The following is a 23,798-nucleotide window of genomic DNA, read 5'->3' as shown; positions in this document are numbered from 1 at the left end:
GTGTGGTGGTGTGACTACGACCCGTTGTGGTGTGACTACGCACCCTGGATGAAAATGCTGCATGACGGTTAGATTTCCTGTCAAACTTCGAAATTTCGTCGATGTTGCGTTGACAAGGTGACATGTCACATGGTGTCAAACTATCGCGGGATGCATGCGACTGCAGTCAGATCTTGCAACCTCTGCAGTTGCTTATCCCCTTCAACGCTCGTCGGCGGACTGCCTCCGAGGTCACGCGCCCATGAACTGGTTGGTCAACAACTCACTCACGTGTGTATATGGGTCTTGTCTCACACCTCTACACAAGTTTGCGCAGGTCCCCACTTCAGCTCCTCCTCACTGCCTGTCCCCCCACTCCTCACACGTGGTGTGTTAGTAGAGCAAACCGGTGCGAGCTCATAGTCTCTTTCATATTTGTGGCCGACTGTAAATGCGCTGTATTTAATAACACCCACATCGTGACAACAAGTTCTCGCTCACGTGCCTTTCGCAACATCGACGCTCGCAACAAAGTCGTATGCGCCTAGTGTGTTAAGTTCAGGCGCAGACACCAACCTTTGTTGGTCTTTTGTCATTCACTGTGTGTAGGGACAGTCACAAGTTCAACTGCACAGGAAGGGTCCCCAGGTGAAAAAGTGGTTCAATTTAGTACAATAAAAGCATGACTGAAGTGTGTTTAGCATGTTAAAAGTGCACTTGTACTTTTGTGTGTTTACAATGTGCTTACTTGAAGTGCATTTTAAATTAGATTTCATTACATTGCTCTCAAAGAAAGTACACTTAGCGAACCATACTTCAAGTGGACTTGGAAGATGTTTGGCTAAAGTGTATTTAGAGGAATATACTAATAGTGTTCTAATAGTGAACTTACTAAAAGTGTATTTTTTAATAGCATATTGCAATTGTACTTTTTTAAAGTGCAATATGATTACACTTCACCCAAATGTCTTCCAAGTGTGATTTTCTATAGTGCGCTTTAAAGTAAATCGCTTTAACATATTGCAAGTACACTTTTTTTTAAGTGCACCATGATTGTACTTCACCCAAATATCTTCAAAGTGTGCTTACACAAAGTGCATTTACCCATAATGCACCATCACACATGTCCCATCATGCAATGCACTTCTTGGAGCTAAATTTCTCAAACAGAAAGCCATTTATCCTGAAGGAATATTTTTGGTTTGCATGAAAATATTACTCAATGTTATATTCTGTGTTTATTGTAGGAATTTAAAAAAATTAAAGTGGTAGACAAAAAAATGACCATGTTCCCACCGTCATTATGATGGTCACGTATATGTTCTGGTATATATAGGCTCACACTTCCCATGATATCATGGTGGGAGGTAAGTTGGAACTAGTTGTTCACACAATTAATAGGGTGTCTCCATTAGTGATCAATTCAAGTGGTCAACTGTAGGAAGGTGGAACAAGGATGAAATAACGTGAAATGTGTATCTGAAATCTCTGTAACAATGCAATGATTGTGAATGTCAATTGTGCTAGGCATGCATACTGTATCACTACTGTGACATGTGGCTGTGTGTAATGTACAGGCTCTGAGGACCAGCATGGATTGTAGTATTACATTAATATTATTTCATGTACTTGGGAGTGTACTGTAAATATACTTCAAGTACCTGTTATATATTTACAATACTTAATATGATATACTTTTTACAGACTTAAAATGCTCCAATGTAGTCCAAAGAAGCATGAAGTTAATATACTTTTATTGAACTTCTAGTAACAATAAAATGTTATAGAAGTGTACTCAAGCACACTCTTAATGCCATACGAATGCATGAAAAGCGTGTTTGGAGCATATTTTCAAAAGTATGCTTGTAGTGCACTTTAAGTTGTCCAAAAGCGGTGCCAATTTAGCATCCTGAGTGTGCTGCAAGTGTGCTGAAGTACTGCTTTAGTAGTGCTTCAGCGCACTAATAGTGCAATGAAGCGCACTTTAAATCGCCGAAAATAGTACACTTTGTACTAAGTACGGTCAAAAAAAGTACACTTTAAGTATATGGGTTTTTCACCTGGGTCAGTTGCAGTGAATTACATTCAATTGGCTTTAAAACGGCATTATTGTAGGTGTAGTATACCATCTCTCACATGTACAATGAGTAGTACACTGACTCTTACATACTGTATGGAATTTGTCTTTTTTCACAGCTTTTTAGAGTTGCTAACTTACACCATTTGTGTTATAATACTGCAGTCTGTCCCAAGTGGCCACAAAGACCCAGGTTGCAGTGAAGTTCACGTCGGGGAAGTAGGAGTTGATGTCTTGAGTTGCAGTGTGAAGAATATCGCCTGTGGTGTACTCCTGATAGGAAACATTTGCTCTCTCAGTGTCTATGGCAAATGGTGCGATATTATACCAATGATTGGGGGAACGTAAGTTAAGGTAACCATATTCTACGACCTGAAAAACAACAAAACATAGTTGGCAAGGCTTGCTGTAATGTATAAGCATCATTGATAATGTGTCTGGAACATGCACAGGTGAATATTTAACAATGCTTACATAAATTGTCTGGACCGTGTGATTGAAGTAAGTGAGTGGCTGTGACAGGACTATCTTGTGGTATACGTCAGGCATAAAAGTATCCCCTGCAGATGAACCAAATGGATAAAATGCATCTAATGGAGAGAAAACGGGTACACCAGTTAAATCAAAATCCAAAGTAAAAAATGTTTCTCCAAGTGTGCTGTATGAGGTTGCCATCCAGGTGTGTGATGAAATGTCATTGCAGATAGGTAATAGGGGAATAGGAAAAGGAGGGGCCTACCCCGGGCATTGGTGCACACACCTGTTGGAGAAACAAGACATTAATCATAATTATGTAACACATTAGCAGACATGATATGACACATGACACGTTACACATGACACATGTGATATGCACACCATTACACACATAATCATAATGCTCGCCAAGACACATCTTCTTTATCAAGTTCAAGTTCAAGTTTATTATAGCCTATTATAGCCGCTAAGGTGTGTATTACTGTAGCGAAAGGGAGGAGTATTGCCAAACCCTGGTCTCCAGGGTAACAAATAGATGTGACCACTTCTCCAAAGCACCAGGCTAAATGGGATGATCACAGTGCATCCACCATCACACCGCCTTGCCTTAAAGACCTGCTCCCCAGGGTAACAACTGGGTGCTACGGTATGAACATGACCCTAAAGAGCCAGGCTCATTGGCATGATCACCACTGCCATCACATTCAGGAGGCACACCCTTTCCCTTCACACTTCGAAGGTGTGCCCCATGCCACTCCCACCATGCCTTCTCTATCAGGGCTGGCGCTTGGCATAAGCAGACAAAGCGGTTGCCTAGGGCATCAAATTTGTCAGGGGCACACAAGTGAAATAAAACATTACAATTAAACATTCACAATGATTATTCATAGGCTAGGTATTTGATCAGCTATATTCAATCAGATGTAGAATGCTGTGTTTACAGTTGCCAGTTTCTAAATGCATGAAAAGGAAAGGGGTTGTTTGCCTAGGGCACCAGATTGACTAGAACTGGCCCTGATTTGCATCTATGCTTTACTAATCCTTGGGGCCCCTCAGACCACAATGACTTCTACAGGTTCTTTGAAGAACCTTTAATTTTGGACAATCTTTGTGTGTGGGTCCCCATTACATTGTATGCATTGGGGGGGCTTTCAGAAGAAATCTTACCGAATGTGAGCATGAGAAGACACAATGAACATGAATTTTCCATGTTCTATGGATTTCTCTGCACCTGGATTCACTGTTTTCAAATGAACTGTGGAAAGGTGCCATACATATCATGTTATTGCTTTCACTCAAATAACTGCAATACTTTTTATGCTATTCCAACCTGACAGTAGAACTGGAAATACTACTCTTACATGACTCTTGCCACTATTACAAAATATATTGTGATCTAATATTTTGAGAAATGGAATAAAGCTGCACAGTACTGAATGTAATGAAAGAGAATAGCCCACATGGATACAGGATACCATCTCTTATTTACCACGTCTTACAGTTGCAAGAAAAAAAGAGCCTATATTCAAATTCTTAATTAATTAATTGGATTTGGATTTGGGCAAAATGTGTTCTGATCTTCATCAAAGTCACAAATAGGCTACATTCTGCTTATACAATCAAAATGTATGGTTTATTTTTTTATTGAACACAGCATGTATATTCAAGTTAATGTAGCATAACTTTTTCAGCCACCTTCTTGGCCAGGACTTATTGTACCTCGATGGGACCACTTCCTGGTTAAAGGAAGGTTTAAATAAATAAATTGCAGGGATAATAAACCTGCCGTAAAAAAGGAATTATTTGGTTGCAGTGCTTGGTTGATTGGTTATTTTGGTCTGAGCGTGGGAACATTATTATGCCACACTCATGCCTGATCGCACATTCTTCCCGTCAAGATTCTTTTAATACCTTCTGTTTACTGTTAGGCCACACCCATTACCGCCTGCATATTCTTTGAGATTGTGTTACTCTATCTGCACTACCACGCCTCATTTCTCTTTTCTTTAGAGAAGAAATGAAAATTGCTCAATGACTTCATGCGTGAACAAAACTTTGTAGCTTCTGTATTTACATGATTGTGCCAAGTGGGATATACTGCATGTGCGGCCCCTGCCCTTGCCACCTACAGGTAGTGTCAGCAGAGTCTAACATACTGAGGTCAATATTCAATATGGCCACAAACACAAGGGGAAATTCTAGTGCCAGCTCCATATACAAATGTCAACCAGCTAAGTGGGCCTGAGATTTTTTTAAGGCTTATTTTAATTTAGATATTTAGGGAATGGTTGTACAGTATGACATTACAATTTGAAGAAAAAAAGGTTTTGGGTTTCAAGTTTCACATTGAAGACTTGGAAAATTGGAAATAGTTTAAACCCTTTACAACACAGGCCCCATTTAAAGATAATAATAGCAATGACTTGAAATGTATTGCAACCAATGATCTAGCAAAGTTGTGACGTAAAGTGAAGTTGAACAATTAATGTATACAGTAGCTTTGTATAGCTGTGAACAATAAATCGTGCCACATTTAACAGCATGCAAGACAATTCACAGCATCAAATGACAGACATTGTTGCATGAAGAACATCCAATGCCAAAACACAGGCATCTCACCCGTAAGTGATTTCACTGCAAATCAATCAAATTAGAGGCATCAGTTTGCAAATCTCAGATACAACAGAAATACCCGAAGAGTTATTTTCAAAAACAATATCCTTTTTCTTTTTGTAAATTCAATTTATTTTGTAATAGTTTTTCTGTTAATATTCGTAAAAATAACTGCTTTGATATTTGAATTTGGGAGGGAAAAATCAGATAACATCAAGTTTACATTAGTTTGAGTTTGAAACGGCTCTTCATATACACTAACCTACCCTACCCATATCCACTACACTATAACTAGACCAGTGGTTCCCAACCTATGGGTCGCCAAAGATCCACAATGGGTCACGAAGCCCTCTTGAGTTTAAGGGGCTTTAATTTTAATACCATATATAGCCCATGTTGAATAAATGACAAAGCATTTAAACTAATATACGCATAGAAGCAACACAAGGTAAGTGATACATTAAACAGTTATTCTATATCTGACAGAAGACAAATTCAGGAATAAAATGATAATTAATAAGTATCATGTGACTCCCTCTCGTGCGGCCGCTCGCGCGATTGGGTCACCATAGCTTACAATGGTAAAAATATGGGTCCTTGAAAAAAAAGGTTGGGAACCAGTGCACTAGACCAATAGGCCATCTAAACAGTAGCCTCCAGACTATGATATGATATTATGACTATGATATGCACAGACAGGAAATCAACAATCATACCTTGTCAACCTTGTGGCTCTCTTTGATTGATAGACTATCAAACTGAGCACAGTGTGAGAGGCACTGCCTGTATATATACGCAGTACTGTAAAGGAAGCCTTTCACATCAATGCCAGCGATGTCCTGTGTGTGCGCAAGTGTGTATTTGTGTGTGTGTGTGTGTGTGTGTGTGTGTGTGTGTGTGTGTGTGTGTGTGTGTGTGTGTGTGTGTGTGTGTGTGTGTGTGTGTGTGATTGTTGCATTTCTGTTTTACTGAAGATTTTAGAAGAATGTAGACAAACCTCCCTTTGGTGTCACGGTTGTGTTGAGCCTCTGGTGGAATGAATTCATGTTCTTTGTTCCATGAAAACTTCTCGCAGACATTTTTATCTTCAGTTTCATTTTCATTTCAGTGAGTAGCCTAATAATTGTGTGTGTGTGTGTGTGTGTGTGTGTGCGTGTGCGTGTGCGTGTGCGTGCGTGCGTGCGTGTGAGAGAGAGAGTGTGTGTGAATGCGTACACTATGTGTGTGTGTGTGTGCATGTGTTAGTGAGTGTGATTAGAAAAGCAGCCAAGGCACCAATTTGTACAATTTTACAGGACAACTTAACATGCTCTGCCAGTATATGCACTACTCGATAGTTAAATATGCTTTTCTTACCAGATTAAAAAAATAAAATAAAATCCTGTCACACCAGAGCATCAGTGATGTCCTGAATGTGTGTGTGCTTTTGGTTGCTATACATCGGAACCTGTTTTATAAAACAATTCAGAAAAATGTGGACAAACCACTGCTCCCTTTGGTATTACACTTACTTAGAACCATTGCCAACTTGATGTTGATGTTGAGTGTGTGGTGCTGACAGCTCGATTTGGAACAAAGAACATGAATACATTCCATCAGAAGCTGGCAGCTGTAAGAAAAAAAAAAGACTAAAAGATTCTCTTTGATCCAGGTCATGTTGGTTAAAAAGGTTAAATGGTAAGCAATGCTATTTTCTTTAGTTTGACATTTCACCACTCATCTGTTTCATCTTCCGCCTCTGATGAGTTATCATGTCCAGTTAGTTTTTGGTTTGGTTGATATTTGTTGGGATGTGGCCAATCATTTTGTTTGTGGGCCTGCATGTGTGTGTGTTTGTGTGTGTGTGTGTGTGTGTGTGTGTGTGTGTGTGTGTGTGTGTGTGTGTGTGTGTGTGTGTGTGTGTGTGTGTGTGTGTGTGTGTGTGTGTGTGTGTGAGAGAGAGAGAGAGAGAGAGAGAGAGAGAGAGAGAGAGAGAGATAATAACTAAGACAAAGATAAACAAGAGAGAAGCAAGATGCTTCAGCACAGACAAGTCTAACTTGATTCAGCCTGAGAGCCATGCAATATCAGCATTTGAGTTTGTGTGTGTGTGTGTGTGTGTGTGTGTGTGTGTGTGTGTGTGTGTGTGTGTGTGTGTGTGTGTGTGTGTGTGTGTGTGTGTGTGTGTGTGTGCGTGTGTGTGTGCTGCCTACATACAATGCATTGCTCCCTGTCTCTATTGTGTAAGCCCAGCCTGTCAGCTGTGTCTTGCAGTTTGTGTCCTACTGTGTCCTACAGTTCTGCACACAACATTTCAAATAACTCTCAAAACGTCATGTTTCCCCAAACTGCTCATTCATGCTTCAAAATAAACTGGACGGTTCAGCACAACTACATGGATCATTATCACATGCACATTGTACAGTCATGGGTGAGCGGTTAGGGCAGGGGTCCCCAAACTAAGGCCCGGGGGCTGGATGCGGCCCGCCAGGCCCCTTTGACCGGCCCTCCACCTCTCTGCATCTCACCATTTGAACAGGCACCATTTGAACTACCGTCATACTGTATACATCATCAGGGCCTTTGTGAGCACTACCATGTCTCTATTTATATGGTCTTGGAACTAGATGCACCAGATCCTGATTTTTAGGATCCTGCCGGATACCGGATCCACTGCTTAAGATCCTGCCGGATCCGGAACCGGATACCGGATCCTACGAAAGGGTTGAAACACATAGCCAACTCGCACACGTGGGCCCTTTTTATTACGTTGGCGCAAACTATTTTTAAGACTCATTGGCTTACTGCCACACTGCCTTCAACGACCGCTTCCAAAGGGCTTTCACTCCATGCAGCGATTGGGGTTGTGAAAGACTGACTGAAAAACCTAGGCTACGTAAAAAGTAGAGATGCCCCAGATCCTGATTTTTAGGTAACTGCCAGATACCGGATCCACTGCTTAAGATGCTGCCGGATCCGGATAGTCTGAAAAACCCTATTATCCTGCCGGATCCGGAACTGGATCTTGGATCCTGTACATCTCTACTTGGAACAAAACAGAAAGTATACACCTTGCGTTCCTTTTCTCAACTTTATTTTGTACTGCACTTCAGATTTTTTGCATTGGTTCACAACATTGCCTGAGTAAATAAACAATACAGAAAATGGAAATTGTAATAAAGTTTTATGAAGCGTATGCAGCAACTCTCTGCTTCACTCATGCACACACACATACACACACACACACACAGACACAAGCACACAAATAAATAAGACAAAATATGAAATATTCTTACAATGAACATGATATTTCTATGTTCATGTGACACAGATATTCTCTCAACTCCGTTCAAAGAAAGATAATAAATAAAAAATAAATACAATACATATACTTTCACAAAAATGTGTAAAAAAAAATCAATAAATACATAAATAAAGTGCATTCTTTAACAGCGTCTGCCTCTAACAAATACAAGAAGGTTACTGTATACCTCAGGCAAAGGAATCTATGCCTACGAAACTAGACACAGAGACAGGCAACAGACACCCAGACAGAAAAGTCCTTCATATGACACATCACAGGCTAAATATTCTATCACTACATCATAAACTGGTCACACACGCACGCACGCACGCACGCACACGCACACGCACACGCACACACACACACACACACACACACACACGCACGCACGCACACACACACACACACACACACACACACACACACCATTTTGATTTTTCGTTTGTATTATGTACTCGCACAAATGTCTGTAACTTTTTTTTTTCTCTTTTTAAGAATGAGACTGCTACAATGGCACAAAACATCTATGTGAGAAAACTCTGATTTGGCCCTGTGTTACGTCATGTGGATGGTATTCTTTGTCACTAATAAGTTGAACATAAGTTGCAGAATAGATGAGATTCAAAACAAACAAAACAAATGAAACAAAAAAATCCAGAAAAAATATTAAGAGGTGACACGTTGGACGAATGATTTGAATTGAGTCCCCTTTTACAAGGACTTCCAATGCGTTGTTCACGACATCACACCATCTGTTGCTATGAGACAACAATCACAGAACAAAGATGTATTTTGCATACAGCAAGGAAGAGATCAATAAAGTCCATTTGTCAAGATCCATATGCAGCCAGTGCACTGAAAAGGATGGACACCATGCTCCTTCTCCAGGTCATTTGAGCACACTGAACCAAGATGATTTACACACAACAAACTTCTGACTTCACATTTGAAAGCATGCACAGAATGTACTTTCTATACACCACATGATATCCAATTTATTTGACAGCCTGGGAGGCTATGACCATTGGCAGCCCCTGCTTTAATGGTTTTTTTTCGATCTTGGTGATTACCGGGTTTTGTTTTCGCGACATCCCATCCTTGTGTGTGCACCACGTAAACCCAACTTGAGAGTCAGCAGTTTCAACTTTCAAAACCTCATCGATGTGCAACTTCAGCGACCATTGTGCAAGTCCGACGCTTCTAAATATTATCCAAGGCATCAGCTCCTTTTTTTAAAACTTTTTTTTCCACAAGCGATCATACACTTAGCCATACAGCAATTTCGAGTCACTCGCTTTTCAGCGGCAGTCACAGTCAGTTACAAAAAAGTAATCATTGTATCTCACAGCCATCTTTAAATCTTAAGTAATGGCACCCATTAAATAAGACTTTGTCACATCAGGTTGTGTTATGCATCGTGCCTTACATTAACACTCATGTGCCACTGTGTCCTATGACAGATGGCTTCTAGAGTAAAGAATGACATCTAACTAAGACGTCTGAGACATCCAAAACTTCTAAAATCCACCTGCCATCATGGCCACAGCTCAGGCAATGCTACTTTTACATCTGATCTGAGCTACGTACAAGCTCCAGACACCTGGCTTTGAGATATGCAGATCCCACAAGGAGTGGGTAAGAAGGAGGGGGAAGAAGAGATGGTTGGGAGTTCACAATGTTCACTAGCATTAGGTCTGTTTTTTGTTTTTCATTCTTATTTTTAGTCTGAAACATGCATTAAGAAAACATACATATTTATCCTATGTACACCTGTGATGTTGAACATACGTACATTATGACACCATGTGCACACACATTTGACAACAGTTATCGAAGCACCTTTCTTAGGTCTACTTTTTTCCCTTGTTGAACTCATGGTACAAATTGCCCCCCAAAATGATATGGGTCTTCCTTTTGAAGTCAAGGAAACCTAACTGACCTAACTTGAGATATGGTGACGTTTCCTCACGAAAAGGCAGTCTGGGAATTGGCTCGATGTGATCAGTGATTCTTGGAGGAGCTCTTGGATTTGTCTGACTTGGACGAGCCCGAGGGGCCGGGCCACGTTCCCGTCGCCCCACGGCGTCCTCCGAAAGAACTCTCGGACTTCCCCGAAGACTTCCCGCCCTTGTCGTCTGCCGATTTGGGGCTCCCGTCTTTGGCCTTGCTCCCGTCCTGTGATCCCAGCTTCATGGGGCCCAGCACCGTCTTGGCTACGCTGGTCAGCTGGGTGACGAAGCTGGCTTTGTCTCCTGGGGAGGCGGCTCGGGACTTGCTGGATGACGGGGAGAGGGCGGTCGGCGACGGGGAGGACGGGTCCTCCTGCACCGCCTCCAGAAAGCGCTTCTCTTCTCGGGTCCCCCGTTGACCGAACATCATGCCTGAGGTCTTGCCTTCCTTCGCCTTCACTGGGGCTTTGACTGAGGCTGGGGCCAGGGTAGGGGTTTTGGCTGGGGCTAGGGCCGGGACGGGGGCAGTTACTTTGGCTGGGGTTGAGGCCGGGGCGAAGGCTGGAGCAGGGGTTTTGCCTGGAACAGGGGCTTGGGCTTGGGCTGGAGTCAGGACTATGACTTGGGCTGGGACTGGAAGAACCGGAACTTTGGCCTTAGTGTCTAGGTGCTTCTGAGTGCTGGCACCGACAGCTTCCTTCAAACCAGGTCCATCCTTCCCCACCGGCTCTGCTCCTTTCCCCTGCAGCTTAGTCACCTCTGGGGCGACGGCGGTATAAGTGGGATCTTTGAATGCAGCAAGACCTTTGTCTTGAGGCTGACTCCCCTTCCCGGAGGCTTTGTCTTGACCTTGGCTCAGTTTAGCGGTGGCCTTGTCCAGAGGGCCCAGAGGAGGCACAGGGCAGCTGGAGCTTGCACTTCCTGCTGTTGCCTGACTGGTCCTCTGCCCCTGCTCTCGAGCCAACGGGCTTGGAGTGAGAGCAACCGCGCCCAGTGGGCCCTTCGCCATAGATTTGGCTGCACCACAGCTGCTGGGCGTTGTGGTGGCTGCTACAGTGCCGGGTGCACTACTAGCGAGTGGGGACTGGCAGATGGCAGTCACCTTGGGTGCTACGGCTACAGCCGCTGTGGAGGAGGAGGCCGTCGTGGCGACTTGGCTGCTTGGCTGGAGCTTCTCTAAAACAGCCTCTTTGGCCTTGACTGGCTCAGTCTGTGTGGAGGATCTGGTGTCCATGCCGACTGCGCACTTGGCGGCAAGCTGATGCTCAGGTTTTCTGCTCTCTGTGATGGAGACCTTCTCTTTCTCCTTCTCCTTTTCTTTCTCCCTCTCTCTCTCCCTCTCCCTCTCCCTCTCCTTCTCCCTCTCCCTCCCCGTGAGGAAGTTGTCCCGGCTCAGGGGCGACTCCTGCCTGCCCAGCCTCCTGGAGGGCCTGAGCGTCAGGTCGTCCCCCGGGCTGCAGCAGCCGGTGGGCATGGTCGGGGTGGGCGTGGGGGTGGGACTGTCCTCCGGCGAGCCCGGGGTGCCCCGCTCGCCCACCGCGTTCTCCCCCTCGATCTCCTGGAGGCTCTGCAGCGGCGGCTCGCTGTGGTGGAAGGGCTCGCGCCGGTACTCGCCGTGCAGCACCCCCCCGTCCAGGCCGTGCTTGCGCACCCCCACCTTCCTGTCCTGGCCCGACACGGACGGCGAGGTGAAGGACGAGAGCGAGGAAGAGGAGGAGGACGACGAAGAGGGGAAGGACTGCGGCGGAGGCTGCCCCAGCTTCTCCGCCGACTGCACCCGCTGCAGCAGAGGCGAGCGGGGCGGCTCGGCGCTCTTGGGCCTGGGGCGGGTGACGGGAGGGGACGCGTGGAGCTTGGCGGGGAAGGCCTGCGTGGTGTTGGAGCTGCCCACCGAGTGTCCCGCGATGGGCGGCGGCGAGGAGGTGGTGGGCGAGGGCGTGTGGGCCAGCGGGGACAGGGGGATGTTGCCGGCCGACTTGCAGCGGGCCGAGCGGTACTGGCGGTGCAGCTTGGGCGAGAGGCCGTGCAGGGAGCTGGGCCGCATGTGCTGGGAGGCGGCGGGGGAGTTGGGGGTGCTGGAGGCCGGCGAGCTGCTCTGAGATGAGGTGCCTGGAGGAACCAGAGAGATTAGATTAGATTCTTTATTGTCCCATAGGGATATTTGTTTTCGCATCAGACAGTCAGTTCCATTAGATTTGGCATTAGTTAGATCTTTGTGGTACACATCTCATTCACAATACATGTCAGACACCATTTACACACAAAGACACATAAACATCCTAAGACATCCATATACAGTACATATACTCACCCCAATAAATATACACTCCTCTCCTCCACATACCACCCGTACTCTTTTACCCGCTGCCTTCTCATTTACCCAGCTCTGCCACTAGCTATGCCTCCCCTCTCATTTTCCCAGCTATGTTAGAAAGGGGAGGAAACGGATAGACAACAGTTATGACGTAAACAGACTGGACTATGACTAGAAAAAAATGTCAAAAAACAAACAGAAAATGTGCTTCAGGGTCAGTGTGAGTGCTTCACGGTCTTCACCTTTTTTCCTTGGTGCTCATCAGTGTAGGGGCTCTCAAACTTGTTCAGGGTAGAGGAAATCTGAGGCACTCAAGGTTACAATTGTAATACTTTTTATTTGGCTAGCCTAGGACTTCCTCTTCCCTGAACAAATTTGAAAAAAAAAAGTGTTTGGACTGGAGAACTTAAATGACTTAGGTTGACTAAGGCATACAGGTCAGGACATGATGCAGACAGGTCAGATAGGAGGGAAACAGATTATGGCTAGAAACAATTGTAAAAGTATGCATTTGGAGTGCTTCGAGCTCCTAGGATGACGAAAAGATCCCAAATTTTATATTGCGGTGCAGGTATCAGACTCAATGGCATCATATTATATACGGGATGAGTAAATGACAGCTTTTAAATTCGACTGAGTGAGCCAAAGACATTAGTTTAGCCCATTTTTGGGGTGCCAATTTTAGCCCCCTCATTGCCACAACCACCAGAGGGAACCCAGCAGACGTGCAGTTCCTCTAACTGGGGACCATGCCAGACATACTCATAGAAATTGGTAGCCTCCCCAACTAGGCTGGCCCCTGTGGGCCTGTTTTATAATGCCTTTTCTCTATTGGCAGTTTGATATTATGGTTTCTACCTTCGGGCAATTTGACTGTCTCCAAACACTTATTTGCATGTTCTAAGATATTCACAAACCTTGATTTAATATTCAATGTTTCAAAATAAAAACACCAGTCTTAGAAGAGCGCCTGGACACCCACACACACCCACATCAGTGCATGGAGGCACGGGTCCCACTGAGTATGGCATATATATATAAGATCAGTAGGGTGTGTGTAGTATTTACTGAGAGAAAAATTTTCTGGTAATGCCTAGAGTCAAAACAAAGTGTGGTGAGGCAGCTTTTAGCTTCTATGCTGCAAAGCTTTGGAACCATCTTCCTGATGATATAAAAAATGCACCATCTGTTGCAAGTTTTAAATCTAGACTCAAGACGAAGCTTTTTGCAGATGCCTACCCGTAACTTAAATTTTATGTATTTAATTTAAATTTTTATTCTACCATATGTTTTACCGTAGCGCTTTTTTTTCAACTTAGCTTAAATTATGTGTTTTTATTTATTTATTTCCATTTTCTTTTTATCATATGTTTTATCTTAATGTTTGAAATCTTCTTTGGCTTTTAAATACTTTTAAAGGCTCTTTGTATTTGTAAAGCACATTGAGTTGCACATGTGTATGAAATGCGCTATATAAATAAAGTTGACTTGACTTGACTACTGTAGAGGGACACTTTGGCCAAGTTTACAGGATGATTTTAATTCCTCATTAATTACACAGAATTAAATAGTCCTGTCGAATTTACATTGTACTCTCCTTTCATTCCGAATTAAGGGGGCAGAATTAAGTTTTATTAGTAATTAAATTGAGTTAATTTGGAATTAAATGTCCCATGTAACTGAGGCCATTATCCAGAGGTGAACTACATCATGCACACTGTTCTGGCAGACCACAGAGTCCATTGGACAGTGCATCTTAGAGTTGAAGTAAAAGTAGAAGCATTCTTATAGATGTCATTACAACACGAGTGGTATGATATGACATGGTTTCAACTCTGTAATATCATACTACTAAGTGTTGGACTTGCATCTGTAAGGGTATTTCTGCTTCTACTTCATACAACCCTGCTGCATCCTAACCAGGGCTATCCTTGCTATGCCAGACACTGACCCAGGTAGGCGGACTCGGGCGGGGAGCGGTAGGTCTGCTGCGTGGGGGAGCGGGCGGACAGGCCGTGGGTGGGCGAGCCGGGCAGACTGTCTCCGGAGGACAGCGAGCGGTTCAGAGAGGACAGGCTGCGGCTGGTGTGCAGCAGGTTGGACTGCTTGGTGATCTTGCGGAACAGGGAGCTGCGCTTCTTGCTGCAAGGGAAGGAAGGAGAGTGGGAGATTTAGAGAAAGAAGAGAGAGAGATGGAGATGGAGAGAAAGAGCAGAGNGGTGGAGATGGAGAGAAAGGGCAGAGAGATTTAGAGAAAGAAGAGAGAGAGGGAGATGGAGAGAAAGAACAGAGGGGGGAGGGGAGTGAGAGAGGGAGATGTGGAGAAAGAAGAGAGAGAGGGAGATGGAGAGAAAGAACAGAGGGGGGAGGGGAGTGAGAGAGGGAGATGTGGAGAAAGAACAGAGAGAGGGGAGATGGAGAGAAAGAGCAGAGGGGGAGGGGGGTGAGAGTGGGAGATTTAGAGAAAGAAGAGAGAGAGATGGAGATGGAGAGAAAGAGCAGAGGGGGAGGGGGGTGAGAGAGGGAGATGTGGAGAAAGAACAGAGAGAGGGGAGATGGAGAGAAAGAGCAGAGGGGGGAGATGTGGAGAAAGAACAGAGAGAGGGGAGATGGAGAGAAAGAGCAGACAGAGAAAGAGGGATGAAGGAAAATGTACACAACAAAATATACCGGACGGTACATCTAATCCTTAGAGACAAAGTAATGCGAGACAGTGCAGTGCATTTGAAGAGATCAGATGCAAAACCCCCTAACTCCATTTCTGAAGACCTGCACTTCTATATTTTTAGAGAACCCCGTTGTTGGTTTGGTTAACATTCATGTACTTGATAATATATATAAATAGTTATATTACATAAATAAAAAAACATATGCAATTTTGATAGCTTTGTATTAAATAAAAATGAATTAAGATTATTTTCTGAAAAGGCACTTAGGGGGTTTTCATCTGAACTCTTCATTTGTTATGTGAATGTGCAAATTATGGCTGAGATGTACGTATGTTGTGAAGTTTACTGTGCTCGTTTTGCACTCCACAATTTGATACTATCTCCAAGCATCATTGTATCATTGCTATTCATTAATACTGTTTTTAGGGGAAACTGTTCGATGCAAATAAAATGAATTTCGATTGCGTCACACAAAATTGTCCCAGCAGATATTTTTAGCATAGTGCGCTGTTGAAATTGTGGTACCTGTCCAGTTTCATAGTCTATTTTTGGTATGAAAAACACCTTAATAATTTAACTTGACAGATTTTATGGTTTTAAAACATCTATGACCGACAGCACCCAACTGCCATCTCCATATAACCTAAAGACAGATGGAGCAATTTATAGATATTACATATATCGGTATTAGCTAATATTTATATCATTGTATAAACGTCGGTGACGGTTTACCTCTCCTGGCCCTCCTTCGCTCCAGACCTCTTGTTTCGTCGAGCCATCTTCCCCTTGTAGCTGGTCTTGCGCGCGGGTCCGATCTTGATGGAGGTGTTCTCGAAGGGAGTGGTGGTCACCGTCACTTTGTTTCCACTCTGTGGATGGAACAAATGAAAAATAGTGACATGGAGGTCACACAGTCACATAAAAGGATAATAGTCTTAGAGTCATAGCAATGGTAACATTTGATTTGACTTCATAATGTACAGGTACTGTAGCTGAATGGAATACCCAGCAGCACAAATGTCGGTCCATGGAAATTTTGGGCATGGTCAAATATGCAAGATGGCTACTTCATAAATAGTTACGTGTCTCTTGCAGAGCTGTATAGAGTAGAAATATTGTTATACTGTTACGGATGTAATTACAACACCAGTAGAGTGAGAAGAGGGGATGTCTGCGCTTCAGCCTTGGTGGTGCTCACCGTCGAGGACAGCAGTATCAAGACAAGCTGGGCTACTTCACAGTGACTAGACCCAGGGATGACTGGAGCACTCAGCAACTTGACTGACGTTTCGGCGCACCTGCGCCTTCCTCAGAGTCTCTGAGAAGGCGCAGGTGCGCCGAAACGTCAGTCATTTTGTGCACCAAAATAATAAAAAACCTCTAAAAAAGTTGCTGAGTGCTCCAGTCATCCCTGGGTCTAGTCACTGTGAAGTAGCCCAGCTTGTCTTGATACCAGTAGAGTGAGATCAGTAATTTGTAGCTATGTAGCACTATACTACAAGTGTTGAAATAACATTTATAACAGTACTTCTTCTTCTACTTTATGTGGTACAGCTCGTCTCTGGATCCATCTGTCTTAAAAAACAGCTATCTATCAATCAACTATTTAACACAATATATATTTTTTTCTTTCTCCTTTCTCTTTCTCTAATCTTTAGCACAATGAATGACAATTACCATGTATGATTTTGATTGATTGATTGATTGATTGATTGATTGATTGATTGATTGATTGATTGATTGATTGATTGATGGATTCTGTTATGGGAGCTCTGCTCACCTTGAGAATGAGTTCCACCACTTCAGTGTGCACGAGCCCATGCACAGACTCTCCGTTGACATGAGTGATGAGGTCACCGGCACACAGGCCAGCCTCCTGGGCAGGACCCCCCACCTCAACATGCTGTCAGGAAAGAAACACTCCATTAGTCAAGTACACTGACTACTGAATGTCATTTGATTTGTCAAAGTATTTGGACTGTTTGACTTTTAAACATCAAATATAAGAGAGCACATTTAATTGTAAAAACGAAAAAATGTTGTACAACCGCAGGTTTTTCCTTGAACAATCATAAATAACATGCTTTTACATAGCGTAATTTGCTTTTATTTTCAAAGTTCTTCTTTTTATTTTTAAGCACATTAAATTGAAGTCGTGCATGAAACGCGCCATACAAATAAACTCGCCTTGCCTTACATATTAAAGGGACAGTTTGGTCAATTTCAACATGCAGTTGTAATGCTCACACTACCCTGGACTTGTCAGTGCCTGAGATTTTTTTTTCTTCTTCTTCAGCCGTTTACGAGATCCTGGTCATTGTAATGGGGGCAGCTCTTTGTTTACATTTCAAAAAAACATTTTTATTTATTCCCAAAAACATCCAAAAGGTTATAAAACATCAGCAGACAACTAGCAAACAGCAGTACCTTTTGGGAAAATATTTGGAGTTGGCCTATGTTTCATTTTTAAAAAATGTAAACAAACGCTGCCCCCATTAGAATTGCTCATATCTCGGAAAGGGCTGAGCCGAAAAACGTGGCATCACCAGGTACTGACAAGTCAAGGGTAGCGTGAGCAATACAACTGCATGTTGAAATTGACCAAACTGTCCCTTTAAGTAAGTACCTGCCCCTCCATACACGTTTGTATTAATGTCATCTCCACTCACCCAGACCATATGGTGCACGCTGTAGACGTCACTGTCCCCCATGTAGACGCGGATGGCGCGCAGCGTGAAGCCGTACTTCTTCCCGGCCCGCTGGATGGTGATGGGGGAGCGCAGGATGCTGACCGCGGGGGAGTAGTCTCGGCTGGGAGAGGAGTCCCGAGACGAGGGGTTGGAGGAGGTGGAGCGAGGGGACATGGGACTGGCCAGCGGAGACGTGCCGTGCTGCTCCACTACGGAGAGGAGGAGAGGTGGAGGAGGAGGTGCAGGGCAGGGATGGGGGAGGTAGAGGTGGGGGAGGAGGAGCAGCAGGAGGAGGAGGACAAGGATGGAGGAAGTAGTGGAGGAGGGCAGGGAAGGGGGAGGTAGTGGAGGTGGAGGTGGGTGATGGAGGTGCAGGTTGAGGAGGAGGAGGAGGAGGAGGGTAGTGAAGGGAAAGGTGGAGGGAGGTGAAGGTAGGTGTGAAGTTGGTGAAGGGTTTGTTGAGGGGAGTGGATGGGTGGAGGAGGGGGGTTGCAGAAGGGACAGGTAAGAGATGAGGGAAAGAAAAGAAAGGAGAATAGAATAAGATTAGATAGGCTATATATTATTGAAAAGCAACCGATAAATGGTGGTGTGAAAAGGTATTTAGGAACAGGAGTAGTGTCTTGATAAGAAAAATGATATATAAAATCGTCTGTCTAGCCTTTTCCAAAATAGGAGTTTGTGAAGTAAAAAGCAGTATAAAGTGGTATAAAACAAAATTATGAATTATTTATATATTGTATAGCATTGTTATATTTTATTCATTCAAAAACTGAAGTGTCTTTCATTTCATTTGTAAAAGGCTGAATAGATCACACTTTATTATTGATCTCCCTCTGGTGGGCGGAGCTGGTATGTACAGTATAGTATACCTGTGGGGATGATGACAGAGAGGGCCGTGGCGGAGGCTGACTTGATGACCTTGGTGCCAGTGCGGGGGCTTCTCTTGTCTTCGTCGGCTGAGAGCTGCTGCTGCCTTACGCGCCGCAGGACCAGGTCATTGGTGGCCCCCCGAGGCCCCAGAGGGTCCCCTGAAGCTGGCAGCTCCCTGGAGGAGGCGGTGCCCCCTGGAGGGTGGGGGCCCATGGCTGCACCGACGCCCGTGGCTCCCACTGCTGCCGAGTCTGCTGGCCTGAGATGCTTTTCTGTGGAGGGGTAAGGTTGGGGGAAAATCCAGATCATTAAATAGCTGTTAACGCACATATATGAATATTTTTTTGAAAATGCATTGCTTTTGGCCTCTCGTCTACACATAAACAAAGTTTTGGAATGGTTTCAATTTTTTTATCCACAGGTTGTGTTTACACGAAAACGGATAAGAAAATATCTGCATTTGAAAATATCTGCATACGTGTAACCAGCAACCGGGTATTTAGGAAAGTTTATGAAGGTCTGAAGATGGGGGATGTAGATGGGGGTGGGAGTATCTAGATCATTACGGTAAACATAAAAACAACTTTACGCAGGTCCATTGATTTTGAGCATACTTTGAATGTTTATGAGGAATCCGATTTGGAATCCTTTCATGAACTATAAATCTGTCTTAGATTATGAAGAACAAGTGACTCTGGATGCCCAGCTCAATCTAAATGGACATTATTTATGTACAGTAGGTCTATTTTATAGACTATATACTAAATATTTTATATACTATATACCCAACAGTGTGAACAACTTTCAAGATGTAAATAGTGTTATAGTGTATATGCTGTAGAAGGAAATAATGAATACAAATGAAAAAATAAAGAAAATGTCTTACCAATATATCAGAAACATACAACAAGATAATAAAGTATATAAGCAAGTCAATATGCTTAACAGGTAAGCAGTGTTTATACTCTATAACATCTATATAATCCATAATACATTAAAACAATACAAATAACAGAACATATGACAGGAAAATAATATAGATAGACTATAATACACCTAAAACAAAACATATGACAGACCAGATCAATATGCCTATTCGTTTTCGACGCCCCCCCACCCCACCACACATAACTATACCCTAACTCAGTGTTTCTCAAAGTGGGGCGCAAGCCCACCTGGGGGGGCGCGGAGGCATTGCAGGGGGGGCCTGTGACATCCGATTTGGTTTTTCCCCCCAAGGAAATTATTTTCTCTCTCCAATAAGCAATACATTTTTACAATATCACCAATGTTATATCACAATGTTATATTGCAAATTTGAATAACATTGGAAAGGCAAGTACTGCTGTTGCTTGGGGGGGCTCAGAAGCATCCAGACCCTCCGCAGAGGGGGAATGATGGGAAAAGTTTGAGAACCACTGCTCTAACTGACCTCCAGCGAGGGCTCCGCCGCTCTCCCTGGGGATGTGCGTGAGCTCCGCCAGGCTGGATAGGGCAGGCAGGGTGGCCCCCTCCAGAGACGTGCCCCTGATCTTGACGGCGGGCGTGTGTGTGGTGGTGGTGGAGTGGCCCTCGCCGTCGGCCTCTAGTGGCGAGGCGAAGCGGTGCGTCTCCATCAGGGCCGAGAAGCGTCGCCGCACGCCAGACGGAGGACTGGAGTCGCTCTCAGTGAAGGAGGACTCAGAACAGGAGAGACGTTTCCTATAGGCGGAGGAGAGAGGAGATGGAGAGAACATGAGGAGGGAGGAGAGAGGAGATGAGTAGAGCCATGAGGACGGAGGAGAGAGGAGATGGAGAGAGCCATGAGGATGGAGGAGAGAGGAGATGGAGAGAACCATGAGAAGGAACAGATTGATAGTTTTAATGGCAATTGTGTTAAGGTGACTAGTATTAGTAGTAATTGTTGTGAGTATGACTAGTGTTTATTCAGTGAGTAAAACATTACCGGTACCTAGTGTTTCTACCTAGTGCTCTAGCCCAGTGTTTCCCAACCAGGGGTACGTGTACCACTAGGGGTACGCGAGCACAGTGCAGGGGGTACTTGGAAATTTTTAATTTTAACAAATGCATGGAGCATAGTCACACTGGAATAGAAAAGGCGATGTAAAACACGAGTTAGGGGGTACTCATGGCACAACGAAAAGGCTTAGGGGGTACATGAGACAAAAAAGGTTGGGAAGCACTGCTCTAGCCAAGGGAACTATGGTAGAAAATGTAAGATCTTTAACCATGGTGTTTCTTCTCCATATTTACAAAAACAGAGCAGAATCGGGTATTTGACGTAATACCTTTCATTGTCTTCCAGGTTTGAAGCAAAACTGTCTCTCAAAAGAGCAATAGAGAGAAGACGACCAAACGTACTTATTATTCTGGCAGCACTCTTTCAAATCCAATGGCTCACACCGGGCAGCCATGCTCCTCAGCATCAAACTAATTTCAGTTTTTATTGAACGCCGGCGCCAGACCTAGTAATCAGAATGATGCAGCTGGCGGAATTTAATGCTTGAGTTGCGGCATGCAGAGGAAAACTCTGGAATCTTAACAAGCAGGACGTCAGACAAGTCACAAGCAGGATCGCACACAAGTCACATGCTCAATCCTGCTGTGCTTTTAATGACTTTTGTTCCCTGCAATGATTGGTTTGCCTTCCAATGTCGTCAGGATGGCTGAGGTTGATGCTAAACGTGACAGTGATTGTCTTTGCAATGAAAACTCATTTTGCCTTCCAGTGTTGTAGGGTTGACTGAGGATGATGCAAAACCCGACAGTGATTGTTCACTCTCAATAATACTCAATAAAACAGCTGGGTTTTTTTTATTTATTTTTTTTAGCTTTTTTCTGTCACATATCTTAAACATTTAAGACAAGGCCCCTATTATGAATGATCTTTTGTGAGAATGGCAATGATGATTCGTAATGTATCACTGAAGGCTCTGTGTAATGTCATTGTAGCGTAACAGTACGGTATTGAAGTCTTGTCAATGACTAGTACAGCACTCCACTGGCGGAACATTTTCACATTATGAGGGTTCCATTTTCACATTATGAGGGTTCCATTTTCACATTATGAGGGTTCCATTTTCACATTATGAGGGTTCCATTTTCACATTATGAGGGTTCCATTTTCACATTATGAGGGTTCCATTTTCACATTATGAGGGTTCCATTTTCACATTATGAGGGTTCCATTTTCACATTATGAGGGTACCATTTTCACATTATGAGGGTACCATTTTCACATTATGAGGGTACCATTTTCCAGAAATATACTTGCTCATGAGCCGTGCAGAAATCTTCCATTCCATTCCACTACAGTACAGTACGTTACATTACATTAAGCAGATGTCTGGTAGACTCCAGTGTTAAAATGACCTGAATGGACCCACGGCTCATTTTACACTGGCATACCTTCCTTTGACCCATTAAGACCTAACGGGCAGAATTGTCAACTGGTAAAGGTAAATACGAATAGATACTGCAGCCAGGTGGTCTAAACACCGATGCTACAGCTGGTCTAAACTGCAGCCAGGTGGTTTAAACACTGATGCTATAGCTGGTCTTAATTGGTTAACGTTGCCACCAGTGGAACGCTATAATAGTCATTGAAAATTGAACTATAATAGTACTATCCTACCAACTACGCATCCCTATAAGGGCAGTCATGGGTAAGAGGTTAGGGTGTCAGACTTGTAGCCTAAAGGTTGCTGGTTTGACTCCCGACCCGCCAGGTTGGTGGGGGGAGAAATCAATCAGTGCTCTCCCCCATCCTCCTCCATGACTGGTGTACCCTGAGCATGGTACCGTGCCGCCGCACTGCACCCTAGGGGCGCCATTGAGGGCTGCCCCCTTGCACGGGTGAGGCATAAATGCAATTCACTTGTGTGCATTGTGCATTGTGCAGTGTTCACTTGTGTGCTGTAGAGTGCTGTGTCACAATGACAATGGGAGTTAGAGTTTCCCAATGGGCTTTCACTCACTTCCCTACACTACTATGACATAACACAGGGCTTCTAGTAATGCACTACGACTTCGTCATTGCCATTCTGGCAACAGCAAATCTATAACCCTGTGTCTTAACTGGTTAAACCCACAGCTCATTCATTATACACTGGCATAGTGTCTCCTTGGCTTTTACCCTGAAAGCCGTGGCCTTACATCTCTCAGCATTTACACTGGCCTATCCCTTTAACTTGATGCCCCGTGGCCTTACATCTCGGGGGAGCCGGTCCTCCAGGTCTTGTCCCTGAGCGTGAGGCTGCCCAGGCTCTCCCTCTTGGTGACGCGGTCCTCGCGGTGGCCCTTGTGCTCCCTGCGGGTGACAGGCGAGGGCTTGTGCTCCAGCTGGCACAGGTGCTCCATGCTGCTGTACACCTGTAGTTCCACAGACAGACACCCGGCATTGAGTTGCAGTGCACAGCGGCACACTGGTTGACTACAAATCCCAGGGTTTATCATTGTGAGTTGTGGACATGGACAGAGCAAGAAATAAAACGGCGGTTTGGATATTAGGGAATCATGTACGCTTGTAGTTCTAAAAACTGACACCCGTCAATGTGTTCCAATACACAAGGGCACAGTAGTAGACTACAAATACCAGTGTTGATCAGTGTGAACACAAAGCACTGAGTCTGGCAGGTACAGTAAAGGCCTATTAGCTGCTGTTTGGATGTGAATGAATCATACGTACAGTACAGTACACCTACAGTATAGTTAAATAACACAGAGACTTTCAATAGGCACTGACAGAACAGGACAGGACAGGACAGGTTCAATCCACAGTGTGGGCACGGATTACTAACTATGTTGTCTGGATAAAAGACTCAGCAACGAAACAGAGACAGCTGTTTTGGAAGTGAGCAAATTTAACACGAATG

At 44.1% G+C, this 23,798-nt stretch overlaps 1 protein-coding gene and 1 long non-coding RNA gene across 4 annotated transcripts in view; both read right to left on the bottom strand.

The window, feature by feature from the left end:
• Positions 1-2,511: 2,511 nt before the first annotated feature.
• On the bottom strand, positions 2,512-6,755 carry LOC134463701 (uncharacterized). 3 transcript variants are annotated; one of them, XR_010037796.1, is made up of 5 exons: positions 5,863-5,974; positions 5,153-5,167; positions 3,701-3,788; positions 2,796-2,816; positions 2,512-2,646 (listed from the first exon to the last, which is right to left on the bottom strand). It is a non-coding gene; the product is annotated as an uncharacterized LOC134463701 (long non-coding RNA). The 3 variants fall into 3 exon arrangements; XR_010037797.1 differs by lacking the exons at positions 5,153-5,167; positions 5,863-5,974 and adding an exon at positions 6,665-6,755; XR_010037795.1 differs by lacking the exon at positions 5,153-5,167 and having other exon boundaries at positions 2,513-2,646; positions 5,863-5,967.
• Positions 6,756-8,876: 2,121 nt separating this feature from the next.
• Positions 8,877-23,798, bottom strand: part of LOC134442167 (microtubule-associated serine/threonine-protein kinase 1-like) — a 106,360-nt gene continuing 91,438 nt past the window's right edge. The window contains exons 20-27 of the mRNA XM_063192447.1: positions 23,135-23,295; positions 20,357-20,625; positions 18,924-19,196; positions 18,031-18,260; positions 17,142-17,264; positions 16,094-16,230; positions 14,644-14,834; positions 8,877-12,487 (exon numbers count right to left, since the gene is read on the bottom strand). Coding sequence (XP_063048517.1) covers positions 10,431-12,487; positions 14,644-14,834; positions 16,094-16,230; positions 17,142-17,264; positions 18,031-18,260; positions 18,924-19,196; positions 20,357-20,625; positions 23,135-23,295 — 3,441 coding nt within the window. The 3' untranslated portion in view covers positions 8,877-10,430. The remainder of the gene's footprint in view (positions 12,488-14,643; positions 14,835-16,093; positions 16,231-17,141; positions 17,265-18,030; positions 18,261-18,923; positions 19,197-20,356; positions 20,626-23,134; positions 23,296-23,798) is intronic.

This window comes from Engraulis encrasicolus, chromosome 2, assembly GCF_034702125.1.
Source record: "Engraulis encrasicolus isolate BLACKSEA-1 chromosome 2, IST_EnEncr_1.0, whole genome shotgun sequence".
Taxonomy (NCBI): domain Eukaryota; kingdom Metazoa; phylum Chordata; class Actinopteri; order Clupeiformes; family Engraulidae; genus Engraulis; species Engraulis encrasicolus.
The sequence above is the reverse complement of the archived record's forward strand: the minus strand, read 5'-3'. Positions and strand labels throughout refer to the sequence as shown.